This window comes from Sarcophilus harrisii, chromosome 5, assembly GCF_902635505.1.
Source record: "Sarcophilus harrisii chromosome 5, mSarHar1.11, whole genome shotgun sequence".
NCBI lineage: Eukaryota > Metazoa > Chordata > Mammalia > Dasyuromorphia > Dasyuridae > Sarcophilus > Sarcophilus harrisii.
The window spans coordinates 276297680-276316083 of record NC_045430.1 but is presented as its reverse complement, the minus strand read 5'-3'; the positions used below and the strand labels follow the sequence as shown (position 1 = coordinate 276316083).

Genomic DNA, 18404 nt, shown 5'->3' with positions numbered 1-18404 from the left:
TTCTCTCTCACAGTCTGACTGACCTGGAAGAGTTTATTAAAGTGACAAATGCCGGATTCTGCAGAGAGCTGAAAGAAGGCGATTATGACGGGCTAATAGAAATCATGGGCCACCTCATGGCAGTTAAAAACCGGCAGGTGGCTACCGATGAGCTCTTTGACCCTCTCAAAGCCACCATCACACTCTTGGAGAGCTACGGACAAAAGATGCCCGACCACGTTTATGTGCTCCTGGAGGTGAGTGCGAGTGCCGGGTCACGGTGTTTTATTTCTAGGGGGAACCTTCTGGTCTCCACGCTTACGTTTGCTGTCAGAGCGGAGGCTCGCCACAGCCCTCGCTCATTGACCCCCAGCTGCCAGTTGGGAAGTGGCCCAGCCTTGGGTCGGTCGGTTGGTTGTTGTCCTTCATTCTTGGGGAGGGACAGAATCCCTCAAGCTGCAGTATCTGACTGTGGCCGATGGAGCCGATGTGAGCTATGGGTGCTTGGCCACAGTCGGACGCAAATAGTCCCTGTGGACGCGTGGACTGGCCTTAGATGCACCTGCTAGTGGTGAGACGTCCTTGATCCAGTTGGGAAATGGTTTTTTCCTAAATAAGACTTCTTTGCTATCATCTTCCCAACGGATTCTTCCGAGAGTTATAGTGGGCCGTGGGCCCAAGAAGGGAGAGCTCTCGGGCTTTTCCCGAGAAGAACAGACAGCACTGCTCACTGCTGAGGCGTCCAGGGCGACGGCTTTCTGCTCCCATTTACGACGTCCGTGAGCCTCCGGCCGGTGCCACATGAGCCTTTTTTGGGGTGTGTAGGATTCATGCTGACACAGGATGATAAAAAAAAAAAATGTGGTAAAAGAAAGTCTTTTTCCTCCAGGGCATTTATAAATGTCTTATTTCCTGAGGAATGGCTCTTCCACTTAACTAAAGCAAAGTTCATTTTTATGGATTATTCTCAGCTTTATTAGACTCTAGGGAAAAATGAAGGTGTGCATAAGCATGGGTCTGTGTGTGTGCATTTCATATTAGACTAGATTTGCCTATTGATAAGTGGAGTAGAATGGAAAAGCATTTATTAAGTGCTTTCTGTGTACCAAGCAACGTGCTAAATGCCAAGGCTAGAAATGTGAGGCGGAGCCTGCTCTCAGGGGACCCGCCTGGTGATGGGGCAGCCACACCCCAAAGCTGTGGACGCACTGTATCCATGAGTATGTGCATACATGGACGTGCGTGTGCTGGGACAGAGGATGCCCAAGACTTAGAATGTCATTGAGGGGAAACTCCTTCTGCAGATGTAAACAGCCACTGTATATGGCCACTGACCAGCGGGGAGCTGAGCAGTTCCTGAGCTTAGACCTTCCTGAAGCCGGTGGTCACTGCCCTCTACCCCACCTCCCCCAATCATGGAAACCCTGAAGTTCTTGGAGGACTGTGAGTCCTCTCTCTGTTGCTCCTCTGACTAGAGGGCGGCCTTGGTGCCTCACTGTGGCTGAATGATGAATCCCGTGGCCAACTGGGTACCGGAGGGGTCCTCCCTGGTTCGTACAGTCCCCTGGAGTGAGGGGACTGAGCCCCTTCTTGGGGCTGGGCCCCCCCCTGGCCTGTCTGAGAGCCGCAAGGTCAAGGTCACATGGCACCAGGGCAGGATTTCTATGTATGGAAATCTGCTGCCTCACATCAGAGCATGGACCGCGCCAGGGTGGGATGGGCTCCCTCAGCACTTCTAGGCTAGGCAGGACTCCTGACCGTGCTCCCTATACCTTGGCCATGCTCCTTATCTGAGACTGCCTCCAGAACCTGGTCTCTGGAAAGTGACCCTTCCCCACTCTTGCCTGGCACCAGGCCAGCATCCGGCTTCCTGGCTGCCCCTCACCAACAGCTCCTGGGCTTTGCCCCTCTTCCCGGCCCCCACGCATTCTCCCCCATTGAATGGAACCTGTCTGATGACATGGGTCATGCGCCTTTGATTCGTCTTCTCAGCAGTTAGCCCAGTGCCCGGCATGTGGAAAAACTCGAGAAGTGATTCCCATTCATTCGTCCGCAGTCCTCAGGGCCTTATCTCCGCGGGGCAGATCCCCGGGCTGAAGCATGTCGCTGCTTGGGATCCCGGCCTTCCCAGCCTTGCGGCGGCCCCAGACCCAGCGCCTCGGGTGTCTCAGTGACAGAGGGATTTCTGGGACACTCTCGGCGTGTCTGTGTGTACGTGGAAGCCGGAAACTTTCACATTATAATTAGACGTTCCCTTTCCCTGTTCCCATACATGACAACAGTTCTTGGATCCGTGCCTGAAGCTCCCAGAACCTTCCTTTGAGGTTGGGATCGTCTGTAAGTCGCGTTTATAAATAGCAGGGAAGACAGGTACGGCCTCCGAAAGCTTCTCTGCGGAAAGGAACTTGTTGCTTGTGTTTGGACCGGCTTTTGTGGCTTTGTTTTAGGGTTTGCAGATCACTTCTGAATTATTTACAGAAAAATACCATCATGAACAGTGTATTAAGCAACTAACAACCAAAGCGAGGCGCCCTTGGCACAATCCAAGCCCTGGAAGGGAGCTTCGCCTTCCACAAAAGGAACCCTTGTTATAACATCCCTGACCAGCACCTGTCAATCTTTGCTTCATCAATCAATTAGTAAGCATTGCTTAAATGCCTACTGTATACTGGGCACTGTGCTCAGACCGGACTCTTGCTGTTCACGGACTTGCTTGTGTTTGTGTCCCAATAGCATAAGGACCAGTTCAGAGAAAGGTTTTTAAAAATTCTTGCTGAGCCCCCAGCCCTGAAGTCAGGGGGACCTGAGTTCTAATCTGGCCTCAGACACTTAACACCTCCTAGCTGTGTGACCCTGTGCCAGTCACTTAACCCCAATTGCTCAGGGGGAAAAAAAAAGTATGATCCAGAAACTTCTTTGAGAGTCAAGCTGGGGTTAATTTTGGGAACATGGACTCCTGTGCATTTACAGAAGGCGGCAAGGAAGGTGGCGAGTCCAGAGAGTGCGACATTCTCTCTTTAACCTCCCTCCCCGCCCATGTTATTGGAGAGAGTGAATGGGTAACAAGCAGTGCACAAAACTGGGCGCTGAATACAAACCAACCAGCTGGAGCAAAAGCAAGTTCCCGAGGATTCCACAGAGGGATGTAACCAACACCTGTGACACCCCTTTGCCACCTGGGATCTTTAAGACTGAGCCTGTTTTCCCCAAGGCTCTGTATATTTTAGGGACAACGAGTCTCTCATCCACTCTCCCATAAGACTCCCACATACTGTGGGTGGAGGTCGCTGTAGGTTCTCTACAAATGTCTCTTTGTAAAAAGACTTTTACAAAATCTACAATTTTACTTGTAAAAGTTTTATTGCTCTGGGGGTGTTCACTGATTAAATTGTATTTAGTAGCCCCCTGGTGGGTACTTGTGGGTTGTACTAGAACCCTCCCATTTCCTTGCACCACTAGAATCCTGCGAGGACAGTCGGCCCTCATCCGGGATCCCAGGCTGCCAGGGGGCTGGGGGCTGGAAAGCAGCCCCAGAGTCTTCATTTTACAAATCGAGAACCCGGGACTCGAACTGTGTGGTTCGTCACACACACAGTCCGGGTTGGAGTTGAGAACGCAGGGCCCTTGATCGAAGCCCATTGTCCATTCCATGACATGATCACGTCCTGTTCATTCTCTTTTCCTTTTGTTGACCATGATCCCAGTTCATAGTTGGCCATTAAGGGCAACAGCAGTGAGCATGTATTATCCAAACTCAGAATCCTATTCTGTTATAACAATAAGGGCAACTGTTCCAGTCCCCCTTGGATAACTGGAACCTAATAATTGTTTAAGTGAAAGGGGGCAGCGAGCATTTATTACATGCCTACTATGTGCCAAGAATGGAAGAACTAAATGAAAAAGCTGCTGCCCCACAAGAAGCTTTAATTCCACTGGATTAGGAAGAGGGATCTAAGGAGTAGAAAACCTAGCAGCCTAAATGCAGAGCTAGAGGGAACCCCCAATGCCATCTAGGCCAGTCCTTTGATTTTAGAGAAGAGAAATTTGAGCCCCAGGGAGATGCGATCCCAGATCTGCACAGGGGAATGTTACAGTGAGTTCCTTTTCTTGTCGGGAAGGAGACTAGCTGGCTGCTGAGGTTCCTTTTAATTTAAAAACGCTGTGATTCCATGAAGTTATAGAAGAAATGAAGTATTTACTATTCATAAAAAAATAAGTGTTTCATCCAGTGAAGCCCAATTAGAGCCGCTTGTGGCTACATGATTCCAGGGGTCACATCTTGCCAAATGTAATACAGCAAACAGAAAAAATGGCTTCACTGTTGCCGGTTAGCTTAGAAAGTGGGAGTATTCATCTCATTCCCTACTGTCGATCTTATAAAAGTCCCAGGTAATGGGAACGTTTCCCTCCCACCTTCTTCTTAAATCAACAAGCATTTATTGTTTTCCATTCGACGGGCACTGGGGGAGATGCTGGAATACAGAATACAAGGCAAATCTTAGCGAATTTTCCTTCTGCCCGTCGACAATGGATGACTAAGTCTGAATCAGCTGGAGAGGATTATAGGCTCTTGGCCCCTGGAGGAAGGCAATTGGTACCATGGAGGAAACCTCAAGTAAAGGAGTAGGAGGATTAGTCATCCCTTTGGGCTCCCGTGTAAAGGCTCAGGAATGCTTTGTGGAGGCAGAGCCTTCTGCACTATGGGGCGGCCAGGGGGTGGACGAGTGGGCGTTAGCTCTGCTCCCCTTTCCTTTGCCATTTCTCTGCCAACAATCACTTTGCCACCTTTGCCAGTCCGTGCCCCGGGACCCTGCTGGCTAATTGGTGGTTATCTCCCCTGTGCTGTGATTTCAGGAAAGCCCTAGGCAGGCTTCCTTTTCATTCCTCCTCTCTAGCGATCTGGCTCACCTTGCACCCTGCCCACCATTCCCTTCTGTGTGTCCCTCCCGGCACAGTGTCTTGCACAGAGTAAATACTTTATAAAAGTTTTCTCATTCGCTTGTTTACCCATTCTCTGGAGACTCTAGAACTAGAGTAGCAGAAGAATCACTCATGGGGTTGCTGCTAGAACTGAAGTGGAAGTTCTACCCAATAGGGAGAATGCAAGTTGGGGGGAGCACTCAAGAGCAGACGGGACACAGGTACGGTTATTCTTAGACTATGGTGGTCAGAAACACTGGGCTGGTTTCTTAGTTTTGCAGCCTACATGGATGTAAAATCAGGGAAGAACATGACACACTGTTCAGAGTGGCTCAGATGACAGGGAAAGATAATGACCAATGTTGGAGGGGATGTGGGAAAACTGGGACACGGATACATTGTTGGTGGAATTGCAAATGGATCCAACCATTCTGGAGAGCAATTTGGAACTGTGCCCAGAGGGCCATCAAACTGTGCTTACCCTTTGACCCAGCAGTGTTACTACTGGGCTTTATCCCAAAGAGATCATAAAAGAAGGAAAGGGACCTGTATGTGCAAGAATGTTTGTGGCAGCCCTGTTTGTAGTGGCCAGAACTGTGTTCAGATCAATTCCCCGAGAGCCTCCACAGCTGTGGATCAGAGCATCTGAAGGAGTTGTAGGGCAGCCTTCACTGACACAGGTGTTGCTTGTGGACTGAGTATGAAATAAATTGGAGGCAGAGGGAAGAGAAGGGAGGTCAGACAATGCAATGGCCTCTCAGTCTCCTTGTGTCATCCTCTCACAAGAGGAGATCCATTCTAGGCTGGATCTCCAAGCAGCCACTGTCAGTGGCTCCCATGTATTCCAACAGAACTGGAAACTGAGGGGATGCCCGTTAGCTAGAGAATGGCTGAATAAGTGACGGTCTATGAATGTGATGGAATATTATTGTTCTGTAAGAAACAACCAACCGGATGATTTCAGAAAGGCCTGGAGAGACTTAATGAACTGATACTGGGTGAAATGAGCAGAACCAGGAGATTACTGAAGCCAGGAACAAGATTCTATGATGATCAATTCTGATGGACGTGGCTCTTTTCAGCAATGAGGTGATTCAGACCAATTGTTCAGTGATGAAGAAAGCCATCGCACCCAGAGAGGACCATGGGAAATCAGTGTGGAGCACAACATAGCATTCTCACTCTCTCTATTGTTTGTTTGCATTTTGTTTCCTTTCTCAGGTTTTTTTTCCCTTTCTTGATCTGATTTTTCTTGTGCAGCAAGGTAACTGCATAACTATGTATTCATATATTGGAGTTAACATATATTTTAACATATTTAACATGTATTAGACTTCCTGCCAGCTAGAGGAAGGGATGGGGGGAAGGAGGGAATAATTTGGAACAGAAAGTTTTGCAAGGATCAATGTTGAAAAATTACCCATGCAGATGTTTTATAAATAAAGAGCTATAATTAAAAAAAAAAATAAAAAGATCAGGGAAGAACTTTCCAAATAATGACAGGAATTTAATGTATTAGAAAAATGTATGTTTGGGAAGCTATGACCAATGATATTGACTAAAATTTAAGAAAAATCTAGCTTGCTTAAGGTTAGGTTTGATCACATTTTATGCCTGAAATAATATCTTTCTCTAGAAGCTTGAGGTAGTGTGATGGTGATTTGATTTCTCAAAGCCTCCACCAGTAGGACCCAAGCTTTGTTAGGCCCTATCCACTGGAAAAGCTTTGAATTTGGGCCTGATGAGATGCTATGTCCACAGCAGGGCAGGTTTTCTAGGAACAGAGCAACTCTAAAGATCCTCTGCTAAGTCACAGGCAGGGGGTGCCAGGGTAAGGGACGCAGGACCCAGACCTACAAAATCACAGATCCTGGAGACATCACAATAAACACAATATGCACCTGGCCTGGCCTGTAAAGGAGGATGGGGTGAAGTTCTCCAATGCCAACTAAATGAATGCCACCTGTTGTAGGTCTTTGGGTTTCCATGGTAACTGTCCTGCTCTCCCATCATGCACTTCTCTTTTTTTCCTAGGAATTGCCTGAAAGATGGAACACGACCAAAAAGAACGCTGTGGCCATGAGACATGAAGTGGCCCCGCTTCAGAATGCAGAGGTCACTGTGATCAGGAGAAAGTGTGTTTTGTTTGATGTAAGTGAGCCCAAATGTTCCTACTCAAAGCATTTTAACCAGACTGTTTTATGGACTTACTCATTTACATTTGAATTTCCTTTTAAAATGATTTATGGATTTTTTCAGGGTGGAGGAGGGGGGCGGATGGGTGTTTTACCTTGCACTTACCAATAAGTCCCCTTCCCCAAAACAATTTCCTCTGCTATAAAGAAAAATAGTTAAAACAAATTGACACAATCTATGCAACATTTCATAAACATAACCCATCACCTTTTTCCCAAAACAAGAATATTTAAACAGCTGTTCTAAACTGAATTTACTTACTGAAATTCTCTTTCCATTCTAATCTGATTTTACTTTCTTCTGCATCAGGGGAAACAGGTGGAGTTCAGAGAAAGATTCAGAAGAAAAGCCCCCTTCTTCTACAATGCAGAAAAGCCATATGAAGTCCTTGATGAGGTAATGATCCTTCTGCTGTGAATGGGCTAGGGTTAGAGAAAGCATTTAATTAAAACACGTTGGTTGGTGTACATTGAGGTTCGGGCATATTAGCTTTGGGGCCAAAGATCTAGAGCTGGACAGAATGCTAGAGAGCAGCTAGCTCAACTTACCTTATAGAAGGCAAATGGAAGTCTGTGTCAGAGACAGAATTTGAACTTTTATCCTCTAGCCCTAGAGCCCATTCTGCTCCCACTGTTCTAAGCTACCCTTCTTATTGCATCCTTCTACAGACATTCAATTTTCTTCAATCTGAGTTCTCCAAATTCTCCACCCCTTTCTAGGATCTTAGAATTCAGAGCTCCAAGGTACCTACAACATAGCATTCTCACTCTCTCTGTTGTTTGCATTTTGTTTCCTTTCTTGGGTATTTTTTTCCTTCTTGATCCTATTTTTCTTGTGCAGCAATATAACTGTTGATTAGTTATCCATCTTTATTCCTCCCAACCTTCACCACGCCACCCCCATTTTATAGATGGTGTAAAGGTAAGAGATTTGGATCTTTTTATCCAAGATCACCCAGCTGGTCATTGCATAGGTTAGTTTGACTGCAGGAAGAATCATATCTCCCATCATACTCAATGTCCCTCTTCTCATTGAATGGAAGAATAACAGGGATCATGTTCACCATCATTAGGATGGCTTTTTGAATCCCTTCCATGATGTGTTATCAGTAAGAGATATACTGGAAAATGTTTAACAACTGGCTCTCTAGGAGAGCACTTTATACATGATATATTTTTACTTTAATCTGCATCATTAATATTTTCTCCATCACTTTCTTTACTCTAGAGAATCAAACAATTAAAAACTCCCTGGTCTTGTAGTGTTTGCCAGTTTCCAAGGTATAAATGCTCCCATGGAAAATGTTAGAACCATCTCTCAAGGTTCAGGCTGGCTACAAGAAGGTGGTTTATTCTATTTTTATTTGTAATTATGGGACCTATAATAATCTGCATGCATTTAGTCACATCAAGACAAGAAGCATTTATTAAGCACTTTGTGGCTGAAATCTAATGTTGGTAAAAGCCAGTCCCTGCCGTTAAGAAGTTTGCAGTCTAATGGGGAGACCAACAGAAGTATGTGTAAGATATTACAGTGTAAATGAAAGGTAGTTTCAGAGGGAAACCACTGGTATTGAGGAGAATTGGCAAAGGCAGGCAGATTTGAGTTGAGATTTGAAGGAAGTCAGGAGCCCAGAAGGCAAAGATGGGGAAGGAGAGAATGTCAGTCTGGGAAACAGCCAGGAAACTATTGAAGAATCAGGAAGTAAAACATCCAAGAGGCCAGAATCACTGGGGTGGGGATTAAAGTATAAGAAAGCTGGAAAAATCAGAAGGGGCTGGATGGTGAAGGGCTTTGAAAGCCAAACTAAGGATTTTGTATTTGATCCTGAAAGTGACAGGAAGCCATTGAAGTTTATTGAGTGGGGGAGGAGGGTGACTTTTAGAAGATTGCTTCAGTGGCTGAATGGAGGATGGTCTGGAACGGGGGAAGACTTGCAGCAGGTGGACCCCCCCACCCCACCCCAGCAGCCATTGATACAGACTAGGTAGGAAGTTGTGAGACTGGCAGCAGAGAAGGGGGTTTCTGTCTCTTTGATGTTTGAAAACTTATTCGAGCAATAGCTACGTGCATTCGGGGGCAAGAAGTAATGTTATCTTGTTTTTAGGAAAGTGAGTCAGATCAGCCCCAATTCCATAGGTTGTGGGCAAGGAATAGGGAGAAGAATTGCTTTGAAAATCTGGAAACCTTATTCTGGTCAAGGGTTTTTGCCAAATATCGTACTGGTGATTGCATTAGTGGGTGATGATTCTTTTGACCAGATCTCTGAGGCGTTAGATGTCACGGTGGGCAGAGTTGGCTGGAAGTGAAGATCTGTCTTCCAAACCTGTGTCTCACACTTACCAGTTTGTGCCCCTGGACAGGTGGCTTGGTGGTAAACCTGACTGCTTGTGTTTCCTTCTCTGCAAAATGAGGGCCCCAGCAGCAGGTTCTGGATCCCTGCTTTCTAAGAACCTGTGATTTCATTGGTGGGAAAAACCCCCAACACAAAGCAGCACGTGCTCGGTGAAGCATCGTCAGCTGCAGGGAGAGGGTCAGTGACTTCTTTTGGGTCACCCAGAATCATTTGTCAGAGGCAGGACTTGAACCAAGTCTTTTGGACTTGACCCTGTTCTTCGCCCTGTGGCAGTTCATGACTTGACGGGGTAACCCAGATCAAGTGTCTGAGGGAAGTGGTCAGAGATTAAGAAGCCACGTTTCAGGAAATGCTTTCATTTCACGTGGGGATTGGTGGCCCCCAGTGCAATCCCTCCAGGGGCAGATATGCCCGAAGCCTGGGAGCTGCCCAGCTTTCCAAGCTTTCCTCCACTGACTGTCTGCCCCGGCCACCTCATCACTCGAGGGACCAGGGCAAAGCATGGACAAGCTGCAAGCAGGACTGGTTCCTCTTTCAGAACTTTGTGGTGGAAGATGATTTGGTTTAAAAAGTCTTCTCTCCAAGTGATGCCTTGTTAACCAAACCTAACACTTCGAAGAAGGCATTTAATGGAAAGAGATGACATCATCTTTTGCCCTGAAATATCTAAAATCAAGCTTTTACTTCGGTTGAGCTCAGCCTGGCCACTTGGGTTGGGTGAGCCCCTGCAGCTCTAGAGCACAAGAGATTTTAAAAGCATCAGCAAGCTCACTTACCTGGGGAGACACGTGCTTTGTTCTCTTAAAACTCACTTTCCAGGGGGGTGGGGGTGATTTTCTAAAATGACTTTACTAATATTTGGGACCAAAGTTAACTTGAGTAGAATGTTCTGCTAGAGTGTCCTAGGGATCTCCTCTTGATAGTACACTGTTTATTCAAAAAAGGAAATCAGTAACTTGGATGAAGGTAGAGATTCTGCATGTTTATCATTCACATGAGCTGATGATAGAATTTGTCAGCATTTTACAAGATAGAACTGATCAGAGATAAATATAAAGTCCAGATTTGCTTTAAAAACCACTCACAAATATAATATGGTAGAATGACGGCTTCCTATCGGTAAGATACCTCTCAGCCCAAGTAGCTATAATTTGAATTGGGAAAATCCATTTTAAAATCCTGCCTCAGACACTTACTAACTTTGTGATTTGGGATGAGGCACTTAATCTCTCTTGACCTCAGTTTTCTCATCTATAAAAATGGGAATTATAATGGCACCTACCTTGCATGATTATTTGAGGATCAGATGAGATAACATTTCGATAGAAATGTCAGCTAGTGATGGGAATAGTGATGGCGGTGGTAGGAGGAGTATTCTGTGGTCTAAATTACCCTTCATCTCGAATATTATCTTCAGTTCTGGGCATGGCATTTTAGAAAGGATGTTGACAATAATGCTCCCAGAGTAGTTATCATGGTGCTGTTTTCAACTTAGGATGTTTTTTATGATGTATAACTTAAAGTGTTGAGTGTTATTGTTCATAAGAGTGACAGTTTTTAAATTGAGTTATATTGGGTTTTTCCTATAAATGTGGAGCTTTAAAGGACTTGGTATATTCTTAAGTATGACTTTTTTATCATCCAGGAGACACAATTTTTTCCAGTAAAATTCCTAGTTCTACAATGAAAATCAGTGGGGAAAAATAAGACTCATGGCTTCTCATGAAGCTTTGCTGAGGGGCTTCAATTCCATGAGTAGAATTCTAGGCAGATTATGATTCAGTGAAGGAAGCCATAATTCTCAAAACTATGTTTGGTCATGCTTCACTCTCCTGTTTTTATCATGGATTAGTAAAGGTGGCAAAATGAAGTCCACTGGGCTGCCACTTAATGAATGATCTAATTACCGTGTGGAACTGTTGAGATGCTGGATGAGCTAAAGTATCGAGAAGTCTGGGCAGACTCACTTGTTTCAAGTGGTTTGTTGACAGGTAGAATGAGTGAAATGTGTTTTTTTTCCCCCTCCGAGGCAAACGAAGAGCTTGAGGCATTAGAAGAAGAAATGTTACAGATGCAAGAATCGACAAGTCTTTTCGAAGTGGCCCTTCCAGACTATAAACAAATCAAACAGTGTCGCAGAGAAATTCGTTTGCTCAAGGGCCTCTGGGATCTGATTATTTATATCCAAGTGAGAGCTTATTTTTTAAAAAAATTATTCTCTAACATGCCTTTGACTAGTCTTCTTTTTGTGTGTCTTTGTAAATAGGTGATCTTATGTTTCTTATGGCATTAATAAATTATGTGGCTGTCATTTTTTCAGACTTCAACCATTTGTTCTTTTTTTTTTTCAGTCTTTGAGTTTTTCACATCTCTCTGCTAGAAAAATGTTCAGCTAAAACATCACTGTCTTTTATTTCAACATTTACAAACTACTGCAAAAAGGTTCTTGGTTTGAACCCCAAAAGTTTTTTAGAAAAAACTTTATTTTAAACACTTAAAATTTTTTAAATGATATTTTTGTGAAAAATATTTTGTTACAGAAGAGGGCATCTGATAGATGTACTTAAAGATAAGGGGAAGTTGAGCCAGTGATAAGTGATGGGATAACAGAGCATTAAGAAAACATTGAAAATACACACCAAAAAACAAAATAAAACAAAACACGACACCAGGAACTCAGAAGCAAAGAAAAGAACAATTTAACTGCCTTGGTAAATGGAATAGATATTTCTAATAACCATACACAGCTAACAGAATTTCACTGTGTTGCATCCAATTCTTTTTTGTTTATTGTATGGGTTTGGGTGATTATTAAGTTAATGATAAAAAATTAAAAGTTGAGTTTTTGTATTATATTAATAAGTATTATAAAAAGTAGTCCTTGACTCAAGTAAATAAGCATTTAAGTGCCTGTTATGTAATAGACATATTGGTAAGTCTAGGAAATCATGGAGTCCTACAGAGACCTACGGTATCAACAAGAGCCACATGTGACTGATTGAGTATGAGTCCGGAGACCTAGAATCTGATCAGGATGCTTAAAGCAGAGGCTGGCCAGTGATGGATTCAGATTATGTCTTTGAAGTATGATTAAGTTTCATTTGAGAATCAAAAACTACTGGGGTTTTAGTCAGCCAACAAGCATTTCTTACAGAATACTAGGTCGGGTTTCTAAGAGACAAAAACAATCTGCTCTCAAGGAGTTGAATATGTAACTAAGTATAAATAAGGTATATACAAGATTGGTAGCGGGAAGACAGCTGCAGCTGGGGGGACCCGATATAGTCTCCCACAGAAGATGAGATTTGAGCTGAATCTTGAAAGAATCCAGAAGGTTTTTAGGAAATCATGGGAATATTCTTTTTCCATATGTAATTCTACCTCAATTCCTTCTATATCAAGGATTACATCAAAATATGTCTATAACTTTTCACCACATTTCAAACCTTTTGGGGGTACATTTGACCCACACCAACAACTTTTTGTTCTAGAGTTAGGGGGGATTTGACAAGGACAGTTAATATTCAAGAAATTGGATTTCCACTGGCCAATGGTGCCACTGTGTATCATCAATTTCTGTGTTATGTGGCCGAGACTCACTTTTACCAAATGTTGTTGACACTTTTATCTGCTCCTCCGGTTTCAGAGAAGCATCGATAATTGGACTAAAACCCAGTGGAGACAGATTAATGTGGAACAGATGGATGGAGAGCTGAGAAGGTTTGCCAAGGCAAGTTCCGAAGCTGTCTACTACCACAATTTATTTTTCTCGACGCCGCCTCTTTTCTGTCTTCCCCTACCCAGGCTCCAATGGGTTTTTGGCACATGGGCTTGTTTAGCTTGAACATGACCATCTGAGATGATATTTCTTCTCTATCAGCCAGTCACACTCCTAACCTGAATTGTCTGTCCATGAATGGCTTAGTTCGATTATTCTGTAGTTCATGAGTTATGAGTCACCCCTGAGCGTAGAAACATTCTTTCTTGCAGTTGTTGAGGAGAGTGAAGGTGACTGGAGATACGAAGGGTTGGATGTAGAGGTGGAAAGGAACCTCAGCTTGTGGTAGCCCTTGGTTTCTTCTCATGGAAGCAACAATGAAACCACACATAGGGAACTCCTTTTGGGAGCACTGACAGAAGGAAAGGGGCCTCAGATTGTGGTAGCCCTTGGTGTCTTCTCATAAAAGCAACAATTAAACCACCCATGGGGAGCTCCTTTGGGGAGCACTGACAGAAGTATTTCTTTTCTGGAGAGCATCTACATTTCATTCACTTCAGCAAGCAGCCAGGCACCTTCTGTCACAGGAAATTAGGCTGAGAACTGGGAATACAAAGCAAAAAATGACAATTCTTGCTTTCATAGAGTTGATATACTACTGAGAAGCAGACACATTATATATACTGATAAGGTGAAGATAAGGTATGATAATGGTAATGAAGGGACCAGGCAATGAGGGGGGAGGAAATCTTTGTTGAGGATAGTAGGAACTCCAAGGGACCATAGATCCTGAGCTAAAAGAGACTTAAGAGGCACCCAGTCTAATCTTCTCTTTTACAGATGCTTTTAAAGAAGCAGAAGATTCTGCTTCTTTACAGAAGAAACCGAGGGCTAGAGAGGTTAAGTGACTTAGTAAATTCATGAAAGCAATAAATATATCAGGTATGAGATTTCAACTCCAGGACCTTCTTCCAGTGTACCACTGAGACAATCATGTGTGTATATATTTCCCTAAAATTGGAACACGATTACACCAAGTTTTGGGATGGGAATTGAGTTATGGAAGCATCCTTAATGGTTGACTTTCTTTACATCCATAGACACAGCTCTGCTAGGAAGTAAATGTCTCCCCACACAGAGGAGGCAGCTTAGAAAAAGCAAGCCAGTCAAGCAAAAGACCCAAGGATTAAAGGGTCAGAATCACAACATCTGAGAGGTGGCAAGGACTCCAAGGTCATCCAGTCCATTTCCCAGATGAACAGGAATCCTCTTTCCAATGTCGTTGGCCAGGTTCACTCAGCTGCTCAGTGAGGGAGAAACCTGCTTTCTCCAAGGCAGCCCATTCCCTGATGAGGGTGAGACAATCCTCTCAGCTGCTTTGTGACTTCTACCCGCTGTTACTAGTTTTGCCTACTGGAAGTGATCTGAACGAGTCTAATCCCTTAAAAAAAAACTTTTATGTTATTTAATTTTTTATAATTAGGATATATTTATTAACTTCTCACTTCCCCTAACTGGCAGGGGGATACCCTCGTAACAAATAAGGATGAGCAAAAGAAGTTCCCCTGTTGGACACATCCAAAAAAGGATTTGTCTTTCTTCTCCTCCTTGAGTCTGTCACCTCTCTTTCAGGGAGTCAGTAGCATCATCAGGGGTCCTTGGGAGACCCAGTTGGTCATTGAGTGATCAGCATTCTGAAGTCTATGAAAGGGGCTCACTGTGCAGTGTTAATATATATATATATATAATATATATATATATATTATATATATACACACACACATATATATATATATATATATAGTTTTCTTATTTCTACTCACTTCCCTCTGTAGCATTTCATACAAGTCTTACTGGCTTTTCTGAAGCCTTCCTTTTCATCATTTCTTATGATGTAAGTATATAACATAAGTTGATCAGCCATGTCCCAAATGACGGGCACTCCTAGCTCCTGTTTCTAATCTTTCTTCCTCAGAGAAAATAGCTGTTATTTTGTCCCTCCGATCCCCAAATCTTCTCCATGCTAAGCATTCCCAATTCCTTCAGCCAGTTTTTGAATTGTAAAATGTTAACACCTTTTGCTAGTTGGTCACTGAACTTCCAATGTTCTAGGCATTGTGCTAAGTGCTAGGGATAGAAAAGGCAAAAAACCCAAGACTGCTCTCAGGGGGCTTACATTTTAATGAGAGAGAAAACGGAAATGATGAAGGACAAATAAACTATATACGTATACACACACACATAAGTGTCATATAGTCATCTCAAAGTAAACAGGAAGACGCTCATATTAAGGGGAACATCTTCCTTCATTCCTCTCAGAATTTCTTAGTTTACCAACTCTCTTCCTAAAACGCAGCACCCAGAAATGGTGACTTCGAATTTTCTTGGGAATGAGGAAAAGTGATAACAACAAGGATGATGATAAACTCAGCTGACAAACTCTAGAACTTCCCAAGAGCCACTTGTAAGCCCTAACCAAACATTTAATTGATTTTACATGCTTTCACATCTTTGGAAATTATTTCTCCCCTTAGAGAAAAGGATAATAACGACTAGAATGTATATAATGCTTTATGTATTTTATATTGTCATTTCATTTGATCTCCACTGGCACCCGAGGAGGTAAGTGCTATTATAGCTTTGTTTTATGGATGAGGAGGTCTGAAGCAGACTTAAAGGAATTGCTCGGTCATACAATTAGAAAGAGTCTAAGGCCGGGTTTGAACCCATCTCTTCCTGACTCCAGGCCCAGTGACTTATCCACTCCATGAAAAATTACGGGAGAGATAGTTTAACTATTTGCCCCAATCCCTATTTCTTAGGATATATGGTCACTCGATAAAGAAGTCCGCTTCTGGGATGCTTACTTGGGCCTGGAGCTTCTGGTGAAGAACTTGCTGGCGTCTCTGAGGGCAGTGATGGAGTTACAGAACCCGGCCATCAGGGAGAGACACTGGCACCAGCTGATGGACATCACAGGGGTCAGTATCTTGTGAATCTGGCCTGGTCAGGAGCGGAAAGCTCTCGGCTCTATCTGAGAAGTATCTTCGGGCACGAAGTAAGGAAGGCTCCCGGGTCACGGTGATCTGTAGTTGTTAAGAGGAGGTCTATGGGAAGTGGAAGCCGGGGAGAGGTGGAAGACAGATGTTATTGCTTCTGCCATGCAGTCAGTAGGACCACCTCATCACAGAGAAATGCTTCTAAGAACACAGTTGTTGTCTTATTTAAAGATATTTAAATGTGCAAAGGTCTCCATGTCAGCTGAAATTACTTTTTGTTTTTCTTCCAGATTTCATGGCTGGTTTTTCCTTAATCTTATTAATGAATTAATTTTTGTTTATTAATTAATTAAATTGTTTTAATTCATTATTGTTACATGTAGAATATATTAAGTTATTAATTGACTAGATCATTAAATTATTAATGGATTAATAAAAATAATTATTTTTATATTACAGTCCCTTCTTGAAACATCATTCATCCCACATCCTAAAACTAAACCTTTTTGTTTTTAATAAAGAGTAGTTAAACAAAAATATATAATAGAGTGATCTCATTTAATCATTTATGCAACATTCTGCTCTAGAAGCCCCCCCCAGTAGTCACCCCCTATGAGAGGAATGGCATATTCCATGATCTGTGTTTTTATGTAATTTTGTTTGTTCTTTAAGAAAGAAAAGAAACTAAACTTACACCTATTTTCACTCTGATTGTCAGGAAAGTTATCAACTCTTAAAAGCTCCAAATGGATGAGAGTTATTGAATGCAGAGAATAGACTTCTTGCCCTTGAGTTGAGAAAAAAACTGAGACATTAGGTAGGGCTAGTCAGGAAATGGCAAACCAGTCCAAAATCTTTGCTGAGAAAACCCCAATCAGGGTCACAGAGAGTAGGACGTGATTGAAAGAAGTGATCAACAAGGTTTATTTAGGAAGGAAGCCCTCTGGGAAAGGTCAGGGACTCTGGGATTATCAGTAGCAGTCTCTAACAGGAATGGTGGGTAGTGCAGGCTTCCCGTAGCTTTTGTGCCCAAAGAAGTTCCATCTCAAGAGAAATGTGGAGACATTAAAAAAAAAAAAAAAAGAATCCCAGGTCAATTTACTGACAAAGACTTGATGAGAGTAAAGAAATGAAGGGAAATCTTATGAAATTGCAAGTGAGACCCTCCCTGTTATTAGAAATTAAATTGAATGTTAACAAATGGATCTTTCTGTAAAATGGGCTTTGTAGACAGAAGAGATTAAAAGGAAAGAAAATTATTCTGTCAACACCGAGGCTGGTTATCTCTCAGGGACTGAATGTCTCTAAGTTGGCGTCTCTCAAACAAGGAACACCGGAGCACCTCAAGTGGCTTTTTCTTTCAAAGTTTACCTTGTATAGTTTGTCAATAAGCATTAAAATAACTTGAGAGCACTTGACTGGCACAGCTTTACCCAAGAGATGTCTAGACTGAAAGGTTCTGTCATCAGAATTCTTAATCACAAGAGTCTAGTCCTTGCACATCTCAAAAAACCAAGGAGGGGCTCAGTCTGACGTTTAGAGGAAGGCAGCAGGATATAGGAGAGCAAGTCTTGGGCCGGAAACTGGAGGGACACCTGTCTGAGGAAGTGCCTTTAGGCCCTGGTTTTCTAATGTCAAAAATACGTGAGTTATGGATTGAATTCCCCGACTCTCAAGTCCCTTCAGCTTTGGTCTGGATTTTCATAGATGTTACAAGGATCCTAATTAATTCCTTTGACCTTCCGTTAAGTTAACTTTTAAAAAGTTTTCACCGATTCCTTTTTTATACACAAAATAAAATCATTTTTTGTATTGAATGTTACCCTCACCCTGGCTTCCAGTGGAAATGTTCCCAGAAAAGAAAGACCTGGGGAAGGGGAGAGCCGAACTTAGTCTTGAAGGAAGCTAAGAGGCAGAGGAAGAGGAGGACATGACGGGAACGAGGGACAGGCAGCCGGTCATTGGCTGTCCTTGACAAGCTTTCACCTTGTGCCAGCAGAAGGGCACAGAGCTGGTGGATGTGTGACAAACGTGGCCCCTCCCCTGCCTCACCAGGGCTCCGTGGGGCCTTCGGGGGTCCCACCTCTCTGTGCAGAGAAGAACGTCTTCTTCCTCACTCCTCCTGCACCAAGACTGGCCATTGCCTCGAGCCAGTGCTCAGTGGCCAATGAGCGCTGCTTCTCTTTTATCTCTGTGATCGTTCTGTAGACTTGCTTTCCTGTTCTGGTTTTTTCCC

General features: G+C 43.4%; 1 protein-coding gene across 1 annotated transcript in view; it reads left to right on the top strand.

Moving 5' to 3' along the window:
• DNAH11 (dynein axonemal heavy chain 11) overlaps positions 1-18404 on the top strand; it is a 257321-nt gene that overhangs the window by 62504 nt on the left and 176413 nt on the right. Inside the window, exons 18-23 of the mRNA XM_031940270.1 lie at positions 14-236; positions 6934-7050; positions 7405-7491; positions 11481-11639; positions 13098-13181; positions 15992-16150. Coding sequence (XP_031796130.1) covers positions 14-236; positions 6934-7050; positions 7405-7491; positions 11481-11639; positions 13098-13181; positions 15992-16150 — 829 coding nt within the window. The remainder of the gene's footprint in view (positions 1-13; positions 237-6933; positions 7051-7404; positions 7492-11480; positions 11640-13097; positions 13182-15991; positions 16151-18404) is intronic.